The 24,188-nt window shown below is 41.6% G+C and overlaps 3 protein-coding genes across 11 annotated transcripts in view; 2 read left to right on the top strand and 1 right to left on the bottom strand.

Annotated features, from left to right (window-relative positions):
* The window catches only part of bltp3a (bridge-like lipid transfer protein family member 3A), a 31,162-nt gene extending 25,963 nt beyond the window's left edge, over nucleotides 1-5,199 (top strand). For both annotated transcript variants that reach the window (XM_071476832.1, XM_071476831.1), the window contains exons 18-21: nucleotides 422-687; nucleotides 1,051-1,159; nucleotides 1,358-1,428; nucleotides 2,249-5,199. In XM_071476832.1, the coding sequence (XP_071332933.1) occupies nucleotides 422-687; nucleotides 1,051-1,159; nucleotides 1,358-1,428; nucleotides 2,249-2,365 (563 nt within the window). In that variant the 3' untranslated portion in view covers nucleotides 2,366-5,199. The remainder of the gene's footprint in view (nucleotides 1-421; nucleotides 688-1,050; nucleotides 1,160-1,357; nucleotides 1,429-2,248) is intronic.
* A 3-nt stretch (nucleotides 5,200-5,202) lies between these two features.
* taf11 (TAF11 RNA polymerase II, TATA box binding protein (TBP)-associated factor) lies at nucleotides 5,203-7,656 on the bottom strand. Of its 2 annotated transcripts, none has more exons than XM_071476863.1 (6): nucleotides 7,366-7,656; nucleotides 6,964-7,147; nucleotides 6,538-6,668; nucleotides 6,341-6,428; nucleotides 6,155-6,251; nucleotides 5,203-6,018 (listed from the first exon to the last, which is right to left on the bottom strand). In XM_071476863.1, exons 2-6 carry the CDS (start codon nucleotides 7,132-7,134, stop codon nucleotides 5,888-5,890), a joined length of 618 nt encoding a protein of 205 aa, XP_071332964.1. In that variant the 5' UTR covers nucleotides 7,135-7,147; nucleotides 7,366-7,656; the 3' UTR covers nucleotides 5,203-5,887. The 2 variants fall into 2 exon arrangements, with proteins under 2 accessions (XP_071332964.1, XP_071332963.1); XM_071476862.1 differs by having other exon boundaries at nucleotides 6,964-7,151; nucleotides 7,366-7,654.
* Nucleotides 7,657-8,241: 585 nt separating this feature from the next.
* The window catches only part of LOC139620867 (ankyrin repeat and SAM domain-containing protein 1A-like), a 61,963-nt gene continuing 46,016 nt past the window's right edge, over nucleotides 8,242-24,188 (top strand). For 5 of the 7 annotated variants that reach the window (XM_071476838.1, XM_071476834.1, XM_071476837.1 and 2 more), the window contains exons 1-4: nucleotides 8,243-8,813; nucleotides 18,859-18,939; nucleotides 19,183-19,339; nucleotides 20,318-20,380. In XM_071476838.1, the coding sequence (XP_071332939.1) occupies nucleotides 8,635-8,813; nucleotides 18,859-18,939; nucleotides 19,183-19,339; nucleotides 20,318-20,380 (480 nt within the window). In that variant the 5' untranslated portion in view covers nucleotides 8,243-8,634. Of the gene's footprint in view, nucleotides 8,814-18,858; nucleotides 18,940-19,182; nucleotides 19,340-20,317; nucleotides 20,381-24,188 lie in introns of all 7 variants that reach the window. The other 2 variants (XM_071476836.1, XM_071476839.1) reach the window with 2 other exon arrangements.

The following is a 24,188-nucleotide window of genomic DNA, read 5'->3' as shown; positions in this document are numbered from 1 at the left end:
AAAAGGGCCATTCTCAGTGTATGAGCACCAAAGGTTTAAGGGTTTCACATCACACTTTAGTATTATGTACTGGATCATGATTGGCTCCAGACTGGTTGTGATGCCACAAAATCATCTTGTATGTCCACATTTTACATTGTACTTTAAGGTGAGCACAGTTAGTTTCCCTCTTCAGCAGATGAAAGTGAAAACAGCCTCCAGCCTCTGCTCATACATCATTCTGCACAGTGAAGGTCAGATAGCAAAGTGAAGTAACAATAAGCAAAACAGTGGTGGGGAACTTTTTTTCTCATGCTGTCCAAATCAAAATATAGGTACTACATAGTTGCGTTCAGTTACAGTAGGGAAAACATGCAGTAAGTGGTTTCAGCGTGAAGTGCTCACATTGTTTACAAATGTGCCTTCTCTTTGTTCCCCCCAGTTCCAGGTGGACCCGTCCAGAAGCAGTACAAGCACTGTAGTAGGGGTTCTCCAGTTATGCGCATGCAAGCAGAAATGGGTCCATCTGCAGCCCGACACTCCGCTCTGGCCGAGTCTGTGGGTTTCCTGGACATTAGAGTGCAAGACTGCCACGCGGAGCTGTTAGCCTCCACGGTGGCTAACATCGGGCCTTTCCTCGAAGACGAATTCAGTGTTGATGGTCAGCCAATGAAGTTACACCTGAGCAACATCACCATCACTATGAAGGTTGGTTGTTGACACTTTCTTCATTTGGGGTCAACTAATTTTGAATTTGCTCATTGTAAGATGTTGAAAATGCATTTTACGTTTTAGTTTAAATACTTTACATGTAGACTGGATTTAAGAATATTTTCTTCACAAAAATCTGACTTTTGGAAACAATCCATTCCGTAAATGTACTGGATTGAAAAACCTCAACCGTGTTTTTAATATGTGACTTAGTACTCCATGGAGCGCAGTAGTGACACTAAGTAGATTATCCTGCTGATTGAAAGTAAACTGAATTGAATCTTTGGACAGACTGTAATCTCAGCCAGGGTTGTGATATGTGGTGGTATGTGAAGTAACAGGATCCCCTCTATTTTTAAGGATGATGGCCCTAGAAACTATCCTACTGCCCCTCAACCGGTCCCTGCCACCTTCATTGTAGATCATCTTATCCTTGAGCGTGGTGACGATGGCATCATGAGGCTCAAAGGTGGGCAAGAGAAAAACTTGTATTTTTCCTTCATTTTGTGCAAGTACAAATTTAATGCTTGTCAGAATTGTGGATACACCAGTTACCAGGAGGATCATGAACCATAAAAACCCCAACTACTCAAGCTTACAGCATCTGTAACACATGAACAGAAAGATGAACAGAAAGTGATCTTCACCATTTCCTTTTCGATAACAGCCTCAGCAGGTGCTCCCGGGGCTGGCCCAGACAACACACACAGTTCCTGCACTGTTCAACAGCAGAGCGAGGTAGGGGAGAACTCATACAATTTATAATTGTATGCTTCAGTTTAAAGTATCTGTAGCCGGGATTTTCTATATGCTGAGGGTTTTTTGCCTCTTTGGCTAAAAAATTCCCAAGCAGTAGTGTTACAGTTATACTATGAGGTTTCCAGACACACTTCCCCAAAAAGTCATTTTAGTTTCTTTTTGTTTTTGTTTTTTTTAATAATGTATGTTACAAAAAATGATCTAAGACATTAAGTATGGAGAGTGGGTCCCTTAAAACAATTTTGATGGTAAAATACATTATACACTTTAATCTTATATAAGTGTTACAGTGTTAGAATTAAAATTAGAAAACCTTTATTGATATTGTAGGGATCCAATGGCAAAAAAGATGTCTTTGTTTAGTATTAGTAATGTGATTGAAATATCAAATGTGAACCAATTAGAGTAACAGCAATTGCTAACAAATTTAGTAGCTAACAACAATGAATCAACTGCGAGGCTTTGTATAGCTCTGTCTTATACTTTCACAGGGCCTGAAGTTTTTAGTTCTCCTACATTTTTAATAACTGTGACTTGGTTAGATTCATTCAGATTAGTTTCTCCTCGTGTTTTAAATCCAGTATAAAAGTAATTATATTCTGTTTTAAATACAGCTGTAATACTGGAGTCCTGTCAGCTCTAAGACTGACAAAGCAGAGATGATTTTGTACTGGTATTGTAATTACTCCTGTTGCTGTCAGTCAGAATCTGATATCTTCCCACTTGGTTTGTAGCACCTAGCCAAAGCATGCCTTAGTCATAGCGGGAACTAACCAATCCAATAATCCTGCGCTTACAGAGACAAAGTCTGGAGTCACAGCTTTCTGATGCCCAGGCTGCCCTCACCCAGGCCCTCGGTGAGAGAGAGCGTCTCCTTCTGGAGGTCAGAAAGTATGACCCCACATTTACTCTCTGAGCTTCTCTGTCTTCACGTCTGAGCCTACTCTATCACTGCTCCCGCCGAGGGAATGTGATCGGATGTATCGGGATGAATGTCAGGAACCAGCAACACTCACACCGAGCATGTCCGGGTATTGGACATGTTTGAAAAGAAAATAAATCCAACTTGTGGCTTTGGATCACTTTCCACTTCCTATGTCATGCTACTCATAAGATAACAAAAGAGCCTCTACAACAATTAGGGGAACCTATTGAACTAATGTATAGGTACATTAGTGGTACTACTTTTTAATCAGGCAGTCTAGATATTCCTCTCTGCTGTACTAAACACAGATTAATCTTGTTATTTCTCACTCAAATCAGTGTGGAAAGTACACTCATTGTGTGGTTTCAGTGTTTGTCACACAGCATGCAAGGGTAAATTTCATCAAGCTTTAATTCTCTCCACTTCATTATTTGTGTTACGGAAATATTAAGTCAAGCACATGCCAAAACCTCCTCTTCACATGCACTGACACTGCCAGACAGCTGCTAGTCCATCAGAGAAGTCACTGTCAAGCATGCTTTGTGAACAGTGCTAATGTACACATAGCACAGTTACAGATAGTCATAAGGCTAGACTAATGTAGAGTACCTCTGTTTCAGTGTAAAATACAATAGATTCATGTTCCGTTTTATTTAGAAGTATTATAAAAAATATTCTTGGCTGTTGTTGCAAATGTGATGTAAAAGGTAGGAAAAACAATGCACTTTTCTTTAAAAAAAAAAAAAAAGATTAAAAAAAGAAGAAAAAAGCAGAACGCCACTGCTTTCATGGAAAGACGGATGCATCCTAGTTTCTACCTTTGTTGCTTTATCACCAGGGTGGAATGGTTACACACTCTTATCAAGTTCTCACCTTTCTTTTAAAAAAGAGTGTTGAATCATTCCCCAGTGTTATATTATTATTCTTTCGGTTGTGAAATGTTGGTCATGCTTCTTTTGTACTGTGAAACAATGTTCTCAGTGGTTGAATGTCCACTCAAAGACGATACGCCTCTTGTTCTCTCCCTGGGCTGTGGAGAGCAGGTTGCACAGTAGCTTCAGTATTAGTCTTTTCACTCTAACTCTCTGGTTTTAAAGGGGTTTGGGATTAGACCAGAGATATAAAACTTGACCTTCTTGAAACTTGTTTTGTAGCTTGCCAGGACACAACTCAGATTTCTAGTGTTATTACCTCTGTACATGGTTATCATGTTTAGTGGTCAGACATAATGAATTTAAAGTTCACTGTGTATGTTGTTTTACATGTGTATATTTATTTAGATTTGTCAGTGCATTATGTTTTGTTTTTTTGTTAGACCAGATTCACCACAGTGTATTGAAGCCATATCAATCAAAGAAAAGTGATATTTTAAAAATCTATGGTACTGATGATGTATACACACAGTGTTTTATGTATCCTACCAAATTCACTACAAAAAATGATATATTTCAATATGTTTAACCCTGATCTGCTGCAGAGTTAATCTTTCAGGCCAGCGGCCAGTTTAAATTTCTGCCACTTTTCCTGCATAATCCATGCATAAATCTGTTATATGCATGGATTCAGACAATGATGGATTTCTTACTCAAAAAAACGGTATAATATTTAATTTATGAATGCTTTCTGTAAGAGGACCTCTTTGTCAGCTACATTTTATGTACAAATGTTCTATTGTTAAATCAGTGGGTAAGTGTTTTGCCTTTGGTGGTCCGGTTATCTGTTTTCATGGTTGCAAAGCTGTTAAAGCTATCTTTCACTTCCATTGTGTACTCAGGAGCCCTCTGGTGGCTGTGACTTGCCAGAGAACTCCTGATTCAAAAATAAACATAAAGAAATATTTATGTTTATTTCTTTTTTTTTTTTTCTTTTTTTTTTTTATCTTTGGTTGCCTTGCAAGCTATGAATGCCAGATTATCAGTCTTAAAGAGGAATGTAAAATATTTAATCAATAGAAAGACAGTTTGTGTTTAACCAAAAACATGACAAAGAACAGTAACACTACACATTTTGGATGTGGAATTCTTAAATTCTTAAGATGACTAATACAAAGAAAAATGATTTACCTGTCTATCAGGTTTTAGTGTTTTCCCCTGAACTGCATGTGGACTCAACACATCCTCATTCTGTCAGTGTGATAAGGCAGAGATACTGCCCCTTAACCTCAGTATCACTTATAGTTGTGATCTTCTTCTCAGCTTTTGGTGTTTCATGTTTTTGCATGGCCTTTGTAAACAAAGATACGGTGGTACGAAATCGAACGTCCCATGCTGGATGCAACATGTAGCTGTAAAGTTTGCCCAGTTTCTCTGTCCTCAGTGTTAAGTAGCATCCATAATCTGCTGATAAACTGGTGCTCTGATACCTGTTACACTAGACTTCCTTTGCACTCTAGAGCAGGCCAGGGTTTCTATGACAACTTAACCGTTACCCAGAGTGCCATGCAAAAAGGAGGAGATGGACAGAGAGTGAAGCAGTACTCACTTCAAGGTGTGTGTTGTTCTCTCTCTGGGTGCATGTACTGAAGTATTGTACAGTTATGCCTTGTGGATTACTTGCACTTGTGTAGTAAATTCACTGGAAATTGCACTTGTTTTGATGTAAATCACTTCAAAGGATTGCAGAGAAGTCCTTTTGAAATCTTCCTAAGTGACGCAGATGTTGAAGCCCTGGTGGACATTTTTTTTTTTGTCAGTTGTGTAGAGTTACATTGAATTTTGTATTGTCTTTACCACTTCATTGAGACTAATATAAAATTGGTTCTGTGAACCAAAGCTAGTATGTGGAAAATATTTTAAAAGTGAAAGAATAAATGATTAATTGCTGAACACTTTTCCGTTGTGCATTTGCGTTTTAATAGAAAATGAAATTTTGAAGATGTACAAAACATATGTTCAAAGTTTCATTACATTTTTTTTTGTTTTTTACAAGTGTGTTCTACAGTTTGTTTGCCTTTAACCTCAATAAAAAGTCTGCATATTTCAAAATAAAACCAGAACATGAAATTAATTTAGTTTGATGAACATGCCTAATATAAAGACCTGAGATGAGCTAAATGATAAAACAGAAACAATTGTCCTGTTAATCTGGAATAAGGTTAAATTATCATATACCTAATCCATCCTGTCCCAGTGCCTCTTAAAAAAACATAACCTTGAAAAGCCTTTCTCCAAAATAACTGAGGCTCAAGAACAAAACATTTCATATTTTCAAGTAGAAAAATTGTACTTAATCAATATTAATAAAGATTCAATGAACTGTGTGTTGCATCAAGCATTTACCTTGACAGACAGAGATGAATGGCAGGTCCACTTTCTTTTCTGCCGCCTTGACCATTCTTCAACACTAAAGTCCATATGTTGCTTGGTCAGGTAGTAGAAAATAATCTGTGTCTGGTTGGCTGCCATATGGTTACAGTGGTTTCATGACAAGACTTCTATATGTGATGGCACCATGTTTTAATCACCGGCAGACCTCTGTCTCCATCATCCCCATACAGTCCAAAACACAAGCACCTCAGTGAAAGAGAATGTTCTTGAACTTAGTGTTGGGAATCTGATCTCTGCTCTTCAGCCTCCTCACTGCTTCCCTCATGTGTTTGGGCTGAAGAGGTGGTGTATCTCCCCACTTCTCACAAACATCCAGTGCTGTAAAGACAAAGACAAACTACATGATAGTAAAAATTTAAAGAAAAAAAAAAGAAGTGCAGGAGCCAAATAAAAGTCATCTTATTTTTGTATTTCAGATTATTTTGTTTTAACATTTTCTAAGTCTGCCACTCACCTTCCTCAACAATTTCCCCAGCAAAAACCTTGGCAATACCAGACATGGCAATCACTACATTCTGGGACACTGACGATCCTGTTATGGACTGGATCAGCTAGACGATGTAAAAAAAAAATGACATGAAACAAATGTCATAGTTTCAGAGATTTAAAACCACTTTGTCAGTGTTCATAAACAGCTTACCCTCTTGATAGCAGCCTTAGGGAAGGCAGACCGTCTGTACATCTCATAGCGATTCAGTTGCTCTTCAGAAAAGGATGACACCAGAATCCTTTCAGACACAGGAAGAGCAGGGGATGAAAGTTAGGTTCAGCAGGATTAGACTAATGCACATTCAAGAGTGTTTTTTTTTTCCCTAAAAAAACAAAATTCAATCTTACTGCATCTTTTGTATTTCATCTTCATCAACCTTGTGGCGCTTCTCCTTCTTCTTCTCTGGTTCCACCTTCAGTCTTTTGGAAGGAGGCTGGCTAGAGGTTCCTTCCTCCTCATCTTCTCCAGCTGCTGCATCCTTCACAGTGAAAGATAAGATTGTTTATAGCAACGACAAACAAAGCAATGTCCTATATAAAATGACATAGACACATGAATATTGCCTAGATAACAATACTCAATGTTTTATAGAGACTTCAATTTATCTTATCATATTATATATGCTATATAAATTATATTTATGTTATAATCTCTGGCCTATTTCATATACACACATGGTAACTGTGAGGAAAACGCTAGCATAGACCACAGGTTCTGTATTACGAACCCCACCTCCTCCCCTTATGTTAGAGAAATGAAGCTGCAGAACTCACAGGTTTAACCTCCTGTTTGGACTGGTCTCCCGGGGACGAGTCTTTGTTTTCATGTGTGGGCTTTTCTGTGGCAGGTACATCTTCAGTTTCCTCTGCTTTAGGATGCTCCTCGGTAGCAGAAGATGCCCTCTCAGATGTTTCCTCAGCTTTGATTCGTGCAGGGTCGGCCATAGTCACTCTAATACTGGCTGACAAAATCGACTAGGTGATTAGTTAAGTTCCCAATTTGGCTGGATAGTTGTAATGTTGATTCCTATTTCCAGCTCAAGTCTGAAGAGTGTTACATGACAAATCTTTTTGGCCACCTACCTGGGAAGCATCAGCAAATGCCATAACTGTTTGTGTTGACTGTCTCATTGATATCACAAACTAGATGAACATGCGTATAAAACATGCACCTACCTTGTCCGCAGCCAGGCGTCAACAAAACAGCAGCAACAGCCAAGCTAACGGTGGAGTTACGCTAACTTTACTCAGTAACTGACGCTAGATAGCAAAGTAGCTAACACATGACGCATTTACATTACTTTTTTTTAGCACACACACACACACAACCGTCTACGATTACTGTAAATTCAATGTAAACAAATCACAATGAGCAATCCGCCTAAGAGGAATGATATCATAAAAATGCTAATTTTCGATAGCATAGTAGCCAAATTTCCGTTTCCGTTTTGTACGAACTTTATTAACACTCCCGGTAAGTACAAACACTGAACAATACTAGTATCAAACGCGCTGGTACTGAACCGTACTTTTGCTGTGTATTTATTTATTTATTTGCAATAATCATCTAAAAAACTAAATACAGTGCTCCCATTTAACTCTTAAAGCAGATGTTCCAAACTGTGTTACAACACGCAGTTTAGACAGACGCAGTTACTGTAACATGAACTGTCTGCTGTCACCTGATAACATGTTGTGAAATGTTCCTGTTCACACCCACGAGAGAATCTGAGGCGGTTTTTCTTGCAAAACGAAGGCATGAATTCCCACAATGCTTTCCCTTATTGTTTACAGTCTCAGCTCTTTCACAGTTGTATTTGGTGTCTGTATAATGTTTTTATAATAAATTCAAGTCTCTGATTTATGTTGATCACTAACAATTTTTAGTGACTGTTAACAGAAAAAAAAATAAAAATAAAAGGTTTGGAAATTTGCTCTGGACACTAGGAATGACAGGAGAACAGACATGTCAAGCACTGGATGGGTATAATCTGTGTCGCTCTATCCCTCCCACTTCTTTTACACAGTATACCCTCGGCACCATTTTGCTTATGCCCATCCACCTTGTCTCAGACGCAGCTAAGGGCGGGGGTGCAAGGGGTTGTATGTGTGTGTCGGATTTGAGCAGCAGAAAGAAAGGGCAGTTTCAAGGAAGTGACGGACGAGGCACAGGAGACTGGTCAGAGGAAGTTTGCTCGATGGTGGTGCCGAGCTGCTGAGCCAAACTTTTCTCCCTTGAGCGCCAGCGGCACCGGGGGTCGGGACGGTCGGATCGAGCGGCGGCGGGAGCTACGCCAGCATCACTGAGGAATAACTTGGGATTGGGAGAAAGAAGGGATCGCAGAGGAATTTCACTCCCACAACTAACAACCCCCCCTCCCCTCCCCTTTTCCTTCTCTTCCCCGCGCCTCCTCCAATTTTTTTTTTTTTTTTCTGGGATCCGCGATGGGGAAAGAGCAGGAGCTTCTCGAAGCGGCGCGGACGGGAAACCTGGCCGCGGTGGAGAAGCTTTTATCCGGGAAGCGACAGTCAGCTGGCACCGGGAGCGGGTCGTCTGGGGCCGGTGGAAGTGGCAACAGCGGCGGCCACGGAGCCTCCTCTCATCCGCTCTCCAGTCTGCTCAGGTAGGCTCTGGAAAAGAGGGAAGGAGAGGCGGATATTACTGAATGGGAGACCGCCACCAGTGTTGTGCCCTGTCAAATATTGTCTGATTATTTACTGTTGTAGCTTATAGTACAGTATATTTAACATTCATGACCAGTTACAGAGTAATGTTTTGCATTGCCAAACAAACAGCCTAAAACCAGTGCAGCGCAGAAGCAGTGGCATGCTTCTTTGTTAGCTCCCAGCTCTGTGTCCCTGCCAGCTTTACTGTAATGAGCATATAAACAGCTTGGATGGCAATTGTGCAACTAGTCTAGAGAAATCTGCAACTAAACAGCCCTTGGTTTCTTTGAAAACTGGTTCACATGTATTATTAATAGCTTACATACAGTCTAGACCTGAACACCCACTGGTGAATGTGGATCAGAAAGCCAGTTGTCAGAGCCAGACTCCTTTTTAAGCAGCACCATTGTACTATTTTGGAAATCTCTTTTTACAACTCTAAGTATGAAACTCCATTTATTTACACAAAAGGGGGAAGTCCTTGGTGAGGTAAACGTTTGATGTGGTTTTTGACATTCATTAAAAAAAAAAAAAAAAGACCTACCATGCAAGGCTTGTCACCAATGGCGTTTTGTCCTGCTCACTCCTATGTATTAGTTATGAGAAATTTACAGACAGGAAAGCAAACTACAGTCAATATACCACATCTGTCATTCTTTCCCACATCTGTTGGCATATTGTCTGTTGTCTGTAGATGCTCAGATTATAATGCCTGATTTGGAGTGATGGTTTACAGAACAGGACACACTTGCCCAAAATGGAAGACTTTGATAATGTTACTTGTCCTTGGTTATGCCCTGCCCTGTTTTTGATAGTGTAAGATTGCATCAAATTCCTCACTGTATTAAGAAAAGGCAGCTTGGCTGGGCCTTCTTGTAATGTACCAACCCTCTGACTTTGTGCAGATGAGCTGCAGGGTAATAATAAATAATAGGATGAAATGTAATAGATCTGATAAGATCTGGGTTTCATTTTGTCTTGCAGATGATATCTGAATTATAAGCTCACCACAACAGGATTGTTGAATTTCCCTGGACTGAAACATGTTGTTATGAGACCATATGGTGCAGTTTCATAATGGATCCATAGTTGACACTGTCATTTTGCTGTATGCAATATTAAGACCCACCAAGAAAGAAAAGAACAGCATTATTGCTGAGAAAGAGTCTCCTCCTCAAGCCTTCAAATGCTGCTACATGTCTGCTTATTCATAAAAATAAGCTATAGCTGGTAAACTTGTTGGTGTAAAACTCATGAACGACTGTCAATCAAAACATACCATTGCTTGCGTGGGAGCTCAGTACCAGCCACCTTCATCTGCTGGACAAGTGTTTTGGCATAGCACTCGAAGTGATGCATCACTGTGTTACTTAGTGCAGACTGTACAATGTACTCAAGGTAATTGCATTAAACCCTTATAATCAGAAATCCAAAATCCAATTCAGAGATGTCTGCAGGCAGGGCTGGCTCCGTCTCTCCCTCACAGATCTGTGGGCGGACTGAAGAGCCCGTTGTGTCATCTGTTCTGACTTGAGCAATCAATGTTTGGTAATGATAGCACTGGGAAATTATTGGCTAGACTTTGCAGGAAATGAATAAACTAGTGGTGAGTAGACTTAAAAAGCATGTTGCTTGTGGACACCTGAGCTTGTAGGACAGTCTCTCAGAATAAAACAAGCTGCGAGATTATTGACCACAGGGCAGCCTGGGGGATTGTTGTCATTGTGCACATTTGATTTAGTTTGCATAATGAAAACGTCAATACGTTTAGGCGCATCAAAGTGATTTACTACAGTGTCACTGGCTGTGGGTTTGTGTGTGTGTGTGTGTGTGTGTGTGTGTGTGTGTGTGTGTGTGTGTGTGTGTGTGTGTGTGTGTGTGTGTGGGTGTGTTTTCCTTCACCAGAATCTCTTTGTAACTTATTCATCATCCATTGTTGGAAAGTGTAGCCTTGTAATCCTGTCAAAGGAGATTTGATCTGCAGGGAGGAGCTTTCTTTAGCAAATTTTTAGCCTCTGTTGGTTGAAGCATCAGCATGTAGAATGGGATCTGTGTTATTTACACTCCCGCTGAATTTCGTTACAAGCACATGAACTTCCACTTCTTTAATAAAACGTCTTCGTAATTTAAGGTGGTCTGTAGGTTTAACATTCATTTAATTCAGCTTGTTTCTCCTGTTATACCAGGACATTAGGCCTTACGCATGCGAACGATCTGACCTCATCGGTTTCATTACTGTTCTTTTGAAGGTGTGCTGCGTGTGTTTCCACTAGATTTTTGGCAATCCTGCTGTGGAATGGGGCGCATGTCAAGACTTGTTGTGTTTTTTTGTAACCAGGCAGTTGTGCAGCTCTGCTGTGCGGAATGTCTTGCTTTCCCAGGAGGCTGCATCCCAGCGGCTGCCATGGGATCGACACTGACCCCGGCATGTTAAACACTGTCACCGCCCCAAACATTTGTTCTGTGGTGCTCCATTAACACCAAAATGAGCTGGGCAGGGCTTCCTCAAGTAGTAATGTCACGGTGTAACCTTTATTGTGCCACTGCCCAGTGATGGTTGCAGTTTGGTTGATGCAGAAAGCTTCTGTTGGAATTAAATAATCTATATTGTAGTCTGTTTTAGATAGATAGATAGGTAGGTAGATAGATAGATAAAATACTTCATTCATATTTAGGGCACACATTTGCTGTGTGTACTTCAAGAGATCATGGGGCCCAAAGCAAAAACTAGCATAGTTTTTGCTGTTTTGATCCCAGAGGTCTACAGGAAGAGCTCTTCACTTGCACTTCCTGGCCCAGGTTGTCCAAACACAGGCAGCTGCTGCGGTCTGACCGGAGGTAAGACAAGTCCGTGGAAGGGAGAGTGCCTGCCCACTGAGGGGAAATTAACAGAGGAATGCATGGAGTTCTGGACAGACGCTCTGAGAGCTTAGCCAGATGAGGCCTCGTCTCCCAGCTTCACAGCCCTGTCCTTTGTCCTACTGACAAAGCGTAGAAAGATGGCTTTTCATATTCATAGCAGTCCCTAAAGACCATTCTGGGGCTTTTCTATACTTTCTAGTTTTACAAACAAAATTGAGCTGTCATGTGTATAGAATTGGACCACCTATTTAGAGAAGCCTGGCGAATGTTTGCCATTGCTATAAGCTGAGACAAGACAGGGTTTTGCTACATTTACTGATAAAGATCAGTTTTTAAAAATACAGTTCCTGTATCATGTTTTTCCTTTTTCTAACTACAAGTGAGGGAAGCGTTTCTGTCAGTGCGATGACTTGGGTAGCATTTTAAGAGGCTTGGGCACAACTCCAGATCATTCCATCCCATTACATCCACAATTTCTGGCTCATCCCAAGCAAACCCATGCTGTCAGACTGGTGTCAGCTGAGAAAATATCTGCTGCATAGCAACTAGCACACACTGCCCTTTCAAAAACAAAATTCCCCGCAGCTTCTCTGTTATCAGGATCTACGTGCACGTAGAATTCACTGAGTGTGAAGGTGCACCGTAGGACTCGGGATGATGTGTCTGCAGATGACAGGTTCACAGCGGGAATCTGGCACCCTCAGTCCTTAGCTGTGTTTCATAGTAGATATCAAGGCTCTGCTGTATATTCAGCAGACAATGTTAACAAGGCAGTTTCTATCACTTTTACAGCAACGGCAAGAGCTCCAGATCATTCTGAGGTAGCTAAAAGCAAGCACTCAGCAGGCCCGGCAGTCACATCACATCAGTTGTTGACCTCTGAACTGAAAGAAACTTTAGCTGGTTCAACCCAGGAGGGAGCAGTGGTAGCTGGGAAATCTAACACCGCTATGTTAGCATTCCTGGAGCATCTGAGATTGGGATGCTCTGCTCTGCGCGTTGTGTTTACGGCCCATGTTTGTGTAGTCTGAGAGAGCATGCAGAGAGGCACTTAGTAGCAGTGATGAATTCCACATATGTGTGTGTGTCTGTGTGTGGAGAGAGTGGGAACTGACAAGTATAATGTCCATGCAGTGTGTAGCCATCCTCGTGTTAACCCAATGGTGGTAGCCTAAAAATAGTTCTCATCCAAGTGGGTCAGGGGATTCTTGATTAGTCTGTAGAGGAAAAAGTTGGCCAGGAGACAGTGTCCTGTATCTTGTGCACATGCCAAGCACTGTTGATAACAACTGTACTAATAAATGATTTTAATAGTGCTTGTCACGATAAAGTGCTGAACAATTAAGAAACACTAATGTCTCAGTTCTCTGGTTTCTCAGAAAAATCACCGTCATTAAGTTTCTATCTTTCTGTGCTTCCTATAATGAAAGTAACAGAAAGTTGCTTAAGCAGCAGCAGGACAGTAACACACACACACACACACACACACACACACACACACACACACACACACACACACACACACATTTACTGACTCCTCTGTGTGCTTGTTTATGTGAACTCTATTTCACCCCAGTGACTGAAACCCTTATAATAACAAATAGCCAAATGGAAAAGATAAGGCTGCTGAGGTTGTAGTGCATCTCTGTGTGTGGTGTCTGTTTTTTTTATAGGAAGAGGTTCCACAATGACCAGAGACATCAGGCCCACCCTCTTGCCCTGTGCAGGACCTACATGTGTTTGCAGCCCCCGACCCAGACATTTTTGTCTGTCTGGCCTTCTTGCTGGCGTCTTACTTTCTCTCCCACTCTGCTTCTCTCAGCAGCCTTCTTGCCCACCTGCTGGGCCCACGCCAACCTCCTCTCCACCTCCAGACTTCAAACATGTTGTACTTGGAGTCAGAGTAATGGCGCTGCCCTCAGTACGTTCACACAGGAAATAAATTAGCCAAGATCTTTTTAATATTCCCTTTTGCTGTGCTATTCCTTCAAACACTGTAATAGTACTCTGGACTGGATTAGCCTTAGCATGACTAAGCAGGCTCACAACAGACTGTGACTGTGAAACACACCTACTTTCATATTTACACATACAGCTTATCATGAGGAAGGTGTGAGGTTTTTCATTTCTTTTAGGTTTGCTAGTCACAAAAACGCAACAAGTTTAAAAATAAAAGTTAAAGAAACACTTTTGTGAGCAAAATGAGAAGTCTTCAGCAAAATCCTCTCCTATGCAAACTAGATCAGGCAGGCAGGAAGTCATGTGCTATTTCCAGCAGTGGGTTGTCAGCATAAGTGAAAATAACTGCCCATCCATTCAGCAAGATTTTAGTAGAAACTGAAGATCATTCATTTTCAGGCAAGATGCTCAGTGGATGCAGGTGTGAGAAAGTGAGATCTGTGTAGCTGTGCAGCGGTGTCTGCTGTGAAATCGTTGTGGGAAAGTGCCAGCTTGTTGGAAGACAGGATGCGGCTCAATGTGTTTGCTCGCCCCATCTAATTCTCTTTTCTTCTTCTCTTCTATATTCATCCCACCTTTTCAGCCACTGGTGCTTTTCATGCCCATCATTTTGATTCTGCGGGAGCCCGGAGGACTGCTCTGATCATAGACTGTGTGGCATTCGCAGTTTATTCACACCAGCTGCTGCAACACAGTTGCTCAGTGAGGTGCTCATTATGGAGTGTTTATAAGCTGTGAAGACTCATTCAGGTTTTGTTCAGACTGAATTTGCAAATCAATGTCCATATTGGTGTCTTCATTTCAATCATTTCTGTTTTACTTGGAGCTGTTTACTGCACCTCAAAAATGATGTTCATAATATGTTTCAGTGGCCTAGTTGAAATATTTGTGTCACACTTCATACCTTCTTCTGTAAGATTTTCTGAAATGGTTAAGGCTGTCAATTTCCTTATTTTCGATAATCAATAATGACTTTCCTTTGTCCCTGACTGAAATGTCTCAACAGCTACTACATGAATGGCCAAGAAACGTTGTCATCTGTGGTCACCAGAGGATGAATCCTCCATCATCAGATCAAAATGTCACTTTGTCCAATAACATTCCCGTCAGCCTCAGATGTACTTTGTGTCAAGTGCTAATTAGCATATGTTAGCATCCTAACACGCTAAATTAAGATGGTGAACATTGAAAATATTATACATGTTAAAACTTAAGTATGTTAGCACTGACATTGTGAGCGTGTTAGCATGCAGAGCTTAGCATTTAGCTCAAAGTGCTGCCAGATTTAAAACCAGCCTCATAAAGCATGGCTGTAGACTCTGGTTGCTCTGTGTATTATTTGGTTATTTGGTAATAAACTACATTAACTAGCATTAACTTAATGATCAAGGCATTATTTTGTACTTCTAATTAATCATCATCATCATCATCATCATCATCATCATCATCATCATCATCATCATCATCATCATAAACTTTATTTACAGAGCACTTTTCATACAAGAGATGTAGCTCAGATGTAGTTGCCAGGTTTGTTTCCCTGTGCCATCCAGCTAATAATACTGCAGGACTCTGTAACAATCTTCATGATGACTGTGTACTACCCTTATCACTGTTGCCGTTCTTTGGTGCTAACGTGGCATCTTGACAGAAATTTCAACTCAGCATGGCAGCAGGACTCTGGCAGGTACTTCAGTCTCTCTCTGCTGGAGAGAAGATGCTCAGGTTGGCTGTAAGGCAGCAGGGCATCTGGTTTCAGCAGCAGCCAGCAGTATGCATAATTAAGCCTAATTTCCCTGACGGTGGCTGACATGCGCCAGTCACTGCTGGGCTCAGTGCCCTGGGCTAGACTAATCCCTGGCAGTGTGGTCACACTGCTAATAGGCTGGAGGACAAATCTGTTTATTTGACACCAGGTTCACACTCACCTGGGTTCTCATTTGCTTAAACCTACTTCTGAATTTTGCCTTGCCTTTCCCCCAGGGCTCCATAAGTAAACAAGTTATCACATATCATGACTTTTGATTCCAGTGGAATTATTATTGGGCTTTGGCACAAGGGCAAAATAGAAACGTTAACTTTGAATATCTGCTTTTGTAAAAACAGTCAATACGTTGACACCTGATCCAGATGCTACACTGAAATATTTTCTCTGAAAGGCGATGGATCTAGTGATTCTGGTTAGCCCTGATTATAATATATAGCAAAATAATTGAATAGCAGGTTATCATGATCATGCACAATTCATCCCTGCCTTTAAACCTGCTTAGAGGCCTATCTAATGGAGAGAGAATTAAATTATCAATCAACTAATTGAGTCGATAATTTAGTCTCTTGAAATATGGTTCAGTGCTAAAAAACCCAACTCCAGTGTCTTCTGTTTTGTGCCTGAGCTCCATGACTTCAGAGAAAAACAAACCAAACCAAATCAACTCTGTTTTGCCCATTCCCCTGCTATAGGCCTAAGCCCTGGCCCCCAGATAGGTTGGTTGTGAGCCGTAGTAAGAGGATGAAGTGGATTGTCGAGCACCACTCTGACTCATGCCCTTGAGTGCCATGCTGCCAAAATGCTGAGAGGACATAACACTTGGTCTCCACTTAAAGCTGCTACTACAGGCAGCCCTGCTTAAAGCAAATTTAAATACTATGACGGTGAAAAAAATTTAGTGCGAAGACAGCTTCATTTCCTCCACACAGAGATAATTTTGATAGGATTAATTAACACCCGTGTCCCTGTTTCGAGCTGTAATGTTATGGAAAAACCACCAATTGTGGTTTTGTGATGCATTACTTTGGTCATGTGGCTGACGTGACTCAATGTTGGTGTTTCTGAATGACATTTTGGAACATCTGGCAATGACGTATCAGAGTCATGACCTCTCAGTAGATGCAGTGTCACAAATTTGACCCTTTTAAAATTGATGACTTTGAATATGAAAGATAAATCTTGCAGAATGTGTCATGACACATCTGACGTAATGGAGTTTCATCTTGCATGGATATTTTAAACTAAGCAAGTCACCGTCAAAATTCTGCATAACAGAAGATAGGCTGAAATTGTTACTGCTTCACTTGCATGATATGACAATCAATGCAATAAAATCACAGCCATTTTAATTACATGCACAATCTCATGCCATGCCATCTTGCATTACTCTGATGATCACTCCTGCCCTCATGCCTGACTTTGTTAAAGTCTCCAGTCGTAGTCGCTGCTCTGTTCATGTTTATGTTAATTTGTTTATGGGATTTTTGCTGTAAGCCGTTACATAACTCTTTTATCTAGGACAGCAACTAGAGGTCTGCTGCTGTCTCCGGTTTCCCGTTTGATGTGCTCAGCGGCCGTGCACAAGCTAGTGCTGCTGCACTCTTTACTACAGATTTGGTTACCGGTTCTGGAGGAATGGAGTGGAAGTTTGCATGTGTGATGCTTTAAGAGCTGACATAATTATAACTCACCCCCCCTTTTTAACCGAAATATATCAATCTCCAGCGTTTCCTCCCACCACATTTTCCCACCCTAGTATTTCCTCCAAGCACACACTGCTTTTGATGTGCCATGCCTTCATGACAGCCTGACTTGTTAAGATGAGTCCTGAAGGCCCGCTGTAAGAAATAAACAGCTTAGGTTATGACTAGTAGAGTGGTGCATCCCTGTGTGTCTGTGCTCTGTCAGGCCCATTGTTCTGCAGGCTATGGAGCCCTCCAAGATACTTATTTAATGAGATGGCTCTGACTGTGTAATTGCAGGCTGCTCTGAGAGCTATTATGGGAGATGTATTTTAGGGGGGCAAAACAGCCATTACTGCGACAAAATCGAGCCATGTGTGTGAAGCAGAGTCACACAGTTGCACTGAAGCCGATAGGAGGAGGCTGAGCCTGATGCTGCCACACCTTCTACACGCTGATTAAATCATGGATCAATTCATAGTGTGTTCCGTGAGTGTGTTCAACTGCTGGAGCTGATATTTACTTATTTATTTCCCAGCAAATAGCCTCTGACACTGCTCGCCTTCCAGGCAGAGCTCTCTCTCCACAGGCTTCATGCAAACAAGTTACTTGCCTGCATCCAAGCCAGTGATAAATTATGAAGTTATCTAACTGCCAAACCAGTGGCTTTGGTTTGTTTTTCGACAGGTCTCTATAATATATCAAAAGCGGAATGAATAGTTAAAAAAGAAAAGATTTTTCTTCTTTTTAAAGAATATTTCTTTTTCATTCATGATTGATTCTGTGTGAGGCCCAACTGTTTTGCTCCCATTCTCTTTCTGTATGGCAAATGAGTCTGGTCTCAGATATTTGGTTCACTAGTGCTGGGATTTCCATGTCACATGATTTATTTAGGATGCGTTAAGGTCTTTCAGAGAGCCTCACATCCCAGTCCTGGCAGTCCATCTCACCAGACATCCTTTAGCTTCTTAAATTACTCATTCCATCCCTCTTTACCGCCCCCTCTATCATCGCTCTCTCTCGCTCTCACCACAGCACTTTTTTGCAAATTAAAAGAAACAAACCAATCAGAGCTGACAGCTGAGTTCAGCTCAAGTGACTGAGAGAACTAGGCTGAAGCTGGCCTACCATACACTCTGCCCCTTCAGAGCTGCTCGGCTCAGTCTCACAGCTTTGTTTGTTGTTCCTTACGCTGCATAACAAAAGCCTATTCTACTTCAGGACTTGGCTCAGAATAATCAGGCTTAGGTTGCGTGGTCACTGTTAAACTTGACAAAATGAGCTCGTCTTAGCTGCTGCTCTCTGGTCGTAGTGTTCCTTCTCCTTTCTGGTTTCCTGGTGCGACACTGCTGCTGCTTGCCTCGTGCTCATTCACTCCTGTGGTCTCTCTTGTTTCTCTAGAGAGAGAGAGAGACAGACAGAGAGAGAGAGAGAGAGAGAGCACGTGAAGTTACGCCCCCCACCTGTGTGTAGGTGGGGTTGGGCTGTGTGATGTGAACCAGCTGCTGTTAGAGCCTGAGATAGCAATCAGAACGGAGTCAGTCACACCCACAGGTAGAGACTTTACAGAGGGATGGGCAGTGTTTGTTTGGTGTGTGTGTGTGTGTGTGTGTGTGTGTGTGTGTGTGTGTGTGTGTGTGTGTGTGTGCGTGTGTGTGTGTGTGTGTGTGTGTGTTTGTTTGTTTGTTTGTTGTGTTATGGAAGTGTAACGATCTTCTCTACTCTCAACAGCATCTGGAGAGGCCCCAATGTGAATTGTGTGGATAGCACTGGATACACCCCCCTCCACCACGCCGCCCTCAACGGACACAGGTACATCAGGGATAAATAAGTCTGGGGATTTTGGGGGGGGGGGGGGGGGGGGGGGGGGGGGGGGGGGGGGCTGTTTCTGTTTATGTGCTGCATTAAATGAGGTCTGTCCTCACGCGCAATTGTCCCACTGGGAAGATAAAGCTATTGATTGGCTGTTTGCTACGTCTGTGTGTATTTATTAGTGTTGCTTGTACTCCTGGCCTTTTCTGACCCCCCCCTCCCTGTCCCTTGAATGATCTGCAGCGAAGTGGTGGAGGCGCTGCTACGAAACGAGGCCTTGACCAACATCGCCGACAACAAGGGCTGCTACCCTCTCCACCTGGCTGCGTGGAAAGGAGATGAACATATCGTCAAACTGCTCATTCACCAGGGACCCTCACACCCAAAACTCAACGAGCAGGTCTGATACTGCATTTTCTCTTCTGTTGTTTTTTTTTTTTTGTATGTGTGTTTATTTTTGACCTTCTGGTTTCACTCTTACAGTTCCAGGTTTGGTTTTTCAAACACATTTACCTTGCTGATGGGATCACGAGTTGTGAAATGACGTCGGTACTAAACTGATTTGTTCTTCAGATTGCTCAGATTAAGTGTGTCTGCAGCAGACACATAAGGACTTTGTGGTAGTTTGTTAGCCTTCTTTTAAAGTAAAGACAGCTTCAGTTCAGCCTTTCAGCATTTTTGTTGCTCGTTAATAGATACACAATAACAGTTCTAATGGTTTAGTCAACATCAGTATGTAGGAAGTCGATCATTTCCTTGCTTTTTGTTTCGATGTTAAATTCTTTTTCAGCATGGCATGATCTGTATTTGAACAAGAGGAGTGCATCAACCTCAGTGCATCATGACTTTTACTGTGTTACTGATACTGTGACACTTGAAGTGCTTTGACGCCATGCTAGTGTGAGAAGTGCTTGTTCGCTCTAACCATTTTACCTGTTTTAACTCATATGTTTTTGATATTCTGTTTGGTTGCTTACTGCACAGACAGTCTCCAAACTGGCATCATCTCTAGCCTATCCTGTTTGGGATGAGGAGAAATGACCCGTTATGAGCGTCGGTGGAAATATAGTCAGAATATATATATATATATATATATATATATATATATATATATATATATATATATAATTTTTTTTTTTTTTTTAATCCAACGAGCCACCATCAGAGATAACAAAACATCAGCTAGATGGAGAACTACCTTTGTCTCATTTTGTGTCATTTCTCCCTGCCTGTTCATGACATCTGATTGTTCATTAACTTAACCCTGATTTTGTTTTTCTCTGTTTCATTTAGTTTGACTCATTTGTGATCATCATTCATTTGTTCATTGCTTGTCTGAACCAAAACCATCGGCCTATCTCTTCTTCCTCCCTCCCAGAGCTCTGTAGACCATAAAGAGTTCAAACGCTGTGGGCCCTTTGACCCCTATATTAATGCCAAGGTGTGTACACGGTGCTGCCGAAACAACATTTCCTTTTGAAGTGCTTCTTTGCTTTGCTGCTGTGCTTGGGTTTGGTTTGTTGCTGCTTCTTGCTGCTGCAGAGATATGGGGAGGCTTTTAATTTCACTGGCTATCAGTACATCTCTGTCCTCTGGCTCTCTACTCATGTTCACTTGTGATCTTCAAATTGTTATGTTTAACATAAGTGATGCCGCATTACAGCATGCCCTTCTCCACAGAAGTTAATCTTTTTCTCACATGTTAGAATACCCTTGTAGCAGCCTTTTTGATCAAGGTTAGGAAGAAACTAGGCTTTGGACAGAAATGCCCTAGAAAGTTTAGTAAAGCCTGTCCCCTCTGGGTCGCAGTAGGTGATGTGTGAGTCTGTCTGTATCAGTTTTTCCTCTTCTGGGTGAGAAAAAATGGGCGAAACAGATTTGAAAACTGGTCTAATATGCAGCCTGAGGCAGTACAGTGGCTGGCACCACACAGCCAGCAGTAGGAGAAAATATTGACTGAGTCAAACCCTAGTATCAATTAAAGCTCCAACAACCATTAGAGTATTAAAAAAATCAACAATGGAAGGTTGAAAGATGGAGCAGCTTACGGGAAGTCTTCTGTAAAACCAGCCACAGCCATACAGCTCTGCTGGCTGCTGGATACTGCACTATTTTACTATAACTAGTAAAATGACTGTTGTAATTGAAATCAGTTAATTTCCTGCTGATTGTATAATGTATTAACCAACTACTTATTTCAGAGATAAATTTTAAAAATCCATAAAGGTTAAAACAAAAATAAAAACAAAATAACCAAGATAAGATACCTCTCAGAAGAAGGAGAAAATGTCTGAAAAGATAAAGTTAATTTCCTTTCTTTTGGGCCCAGCAGTCATTAAGTTACACACCAACCGGAGAAAAAACCAGGAGGATGAGATGTGACCTCTCTCTAAGTTTGAGCACCAGCCTCATTGCATTCAGCTACCCAGTGAAGCCCTAGTCACAGCCTGTCGACATGAGCTGGATGCCAGTTTAGCAGACACTGCGGAGTGGGCAGTGTCTCACACAGTGTCACCTTCACAGTCAGAGCAGTGTGAACATATTCATGCCTCTGTGATGGCCTCCTTTAATGCTGATAAGTATTAGAGTGTGGATTTTCCTGCAGCTGCATTTGTCTTACTTTCGTTCTTCCATTTAGTCTATTTGATGGATTTAATATTTTGTCATGTGCTCAGTTAAGTTTACGAATGACATCTTAATGTGAACACTTTCAGGATAGTTTGGGGGGCCCACAACCTGGTCATGAGCTTAAATAATTCATGCCTTGTTATGAATAAATCAAAAACATGGATGCTGTGTGAAGGTTGTGGTTGTGGTTGATGGCATCATGTGACTGAGTGGGCAGGGTGCATCCTGCCTCCCCTCTCACCACACTCCAGGATCAGGCAGGCATCTCACGAGGACGAGGAGGATGGGAGCTTTTCAGCGTACCAGTCTCTTTGCATCAGCATCAAAGAGAGATTTCCATGCTACACTTGCCTGTGTGAGTGTGTAAATGGGTAGATTTTCCCCCTCCTCCTCCCAACTCCCAGTTTGTGCTTCTGAGCTTGCGTTGCTGAAGAGGGGAAGAGGTGGGACGTTGTCATAGTAACAGTGTCAGAGCTTATTGGTCGTGCAGTGGTGGTGAGTTGACCCAGTAGAGTGATGTGTTTGTGTGGCGTGAGCCAGCCAGACATGAAAGGTGTGTGATGATGAGGGTGTAAGAGGGGGTACAGGACTCATGGAGGATTGGGGTCCCTGTTAGGGACTCTCAGCCTGGACTGGGTCCAGTTCTCTGTCATCGTGGTCCAGGAAGCCAGCCAGACTAATATTTATTCATTAAACCTCTGTGCCATCTCCCACTGACAGTGTCCTTGGTGATTTGGTCACTTTGATGATGTTTCAGATGCCTCATGAAGAGAGAGGTAACCACCGACCACAGGATCTGACTGCGCCATCTGAGGACCGGCTCACACAGATTCAGTACATCATGTCGAAAAACAAGTCATAGACTCAGCTGTAACTGATCACTCAATCAACAGAAAATTAATTACCAACAATTTTCATAATAGGCTTAAGGCTGCAGCTAATGATTATTTTCATTATGGATTAAGAAATGATTGTTTCTTAGATTAATTAATGGCTCCACAAAAATTTCCCACAAGTCCAAGGTGATATCATCAGATTGCCTCTTTTGTCCCACCAACAGTCCGAAACACAGCCTTTATCAGTTTTATATCATAAGACAAAGAAAACAGTTGAATAACTGGAACCAGACAATGTTGAAAAAATGAGTTGCCAGCTCTTCTGATTATCAATAATTAGAATCGGTTGCGGCCACACAGAATGAGGGTTTTCATCTTTTTCTCTGGTTAGTCAGTGTAAACTGATTATCTTTGGGTTTTGAACTGTTGTTGTTGGTCACATGAAAACATCGTGTTAGACTTTGGGGATTTTTTTTTCACTATTTTCTGATGTATAAGTCAAACAATTAGCAAATTCATCAACAAAATATTCACCAGATTAATCCATAATGAAAATAATCCTCCCTAGTAGACCCCCTCTTCTGCCAAATGTGATTATATTTGTATAGAATAATGTCTAAGGAAGCATGAAATATAAACATAAACATATAAACAACATGTCAAACTGTGTTAGACAGTAAACATGAGAAAACAGAATTTATAAATAAATTTTGATTAGGTATTCTGGTTCCTGGAAAAACTGCCTGTTTTTATTGACCTAATTATTTTTAATTAACATATTTCCTGTGTATTGCTCCATAACGAGATGTAGCCCTTGGTCTGCACTGACCCATATCACGCTACCTTTCACCCAGCCTTCAGCTTCCTATATAGGTCACATGTCTCATACGATATGTTTAGATGAGATCCTCTTACCCAGGCCATTAACATCAAACACCATCATACTGTACATAAGCGTGGATACATTCAACCAGAATAGAACTGATGATCAAGTGATGTCAAATAAATGACATTTAATACAAATATAGGTGAAATATCATGGCTGTGGACGAATATAAGCACAAATTCAGACTGGAAGTGGATCGTATGTCTCTCTGTCAGGCTTGGCGTGCAGTATCTCAGAGGGCTGACATGGGGAAAAGTTTCTGATGGCAGCAGCAGAAGTAATTTCCTCGGACTTGGTCACCTCATTATCAAGTGGAGCAGAGTTTCCCCTTCTTCCTGAAGGCACAGCGCCCGCAGTCTGCCAGCACGCTCATTTATCCCCTCTGTCTGTCACTTCAGTCTCCAGCTCTTCCCTCAACAACACATCAGACCCCCTCCCCTCACCTTCTGCTCCCTGCTCATCCTCCAGGACTCGTTCTTGTCCCTGTCGTGCCAAGAAATGGTCGGCGCATGTTTGAGGGGCCCTCGAGGGGACATGTTGTTATTTAACAGAAGGATCAGGATTTGTCATTGTCATGCTTTCATGTATGCAAATTTTAGGGTGTGTCTTCTATATCAGCTGCAGCCAATGGTTACTGGAGGAGATTCAGCGCAGAGATGGCATCTACCGTCAGTCGTCTACTGTGTCTCAGAGGCCTTTTAAGTTAAGCAGTTTCGTTTGGAAGTGTCCCATTTAATCAAGTGGAATATGAAGAGGATAATTTATCTCTCCTGTAAAAGAGAGAAAAAGTCGGCTGTGCAGAGAATTACAGTCTATGGCAAGAGGCCAGTCAGACATTCATCTCATTAGAGGACTGCAAGGTCTGTTCACTGTGGTCAGCATGACAGTGTCCAAATGAA

Source organism: Trachinotus anak, unplaced genomic scaffold (genome assembly GCF_046630095.1).
Source record: "Trachinotus anak isolate AG129_WGS33_773 ecotype Australia unplaced genomic scaffold, CSIRO_AGI_Tana_v1 ptg000004l, whole genome shotgun sequence".
Classification (NCBI taxonomy): Eukaryota; Metazoa; Chordata; class Actinopteri; order Carangiformes; family Carangidae; genus Trachinotus; species Trachinotus anak.
Note: the sequence above shows the minus strand (reverse complement) of the source record. Positions and strands in the feature narration are given on the sequence as shown.

What these genes read in the sequence shown, in the direction of transcription:
- taf11 (XM_071476863.1), bottom strand. Translation starts at nt 7,134, where the DNA reads ATGGCCGACCCTGCACGAATCAAAGCTGAGGAAACATCTGAGAGGGCA. An exon ending in GATGAAATACAAAAGATGCA is followed by an intron (nt 6,429 to 6,537) that starts GTAAGATTGAAT and finishes TGTGTCTGAAAG; the next exon opens with GATTCTGGTGTCATCCTTTT. An exon ending in TGGGGAAATTGTTGAGGAAG is followed by an intron (nt 6,019 to 6,154) that starts GTGAGTGGCAGA and finishes TTGTCTTTACAG; the next exon opens with CACTGGATGTTTGTGAGAAG.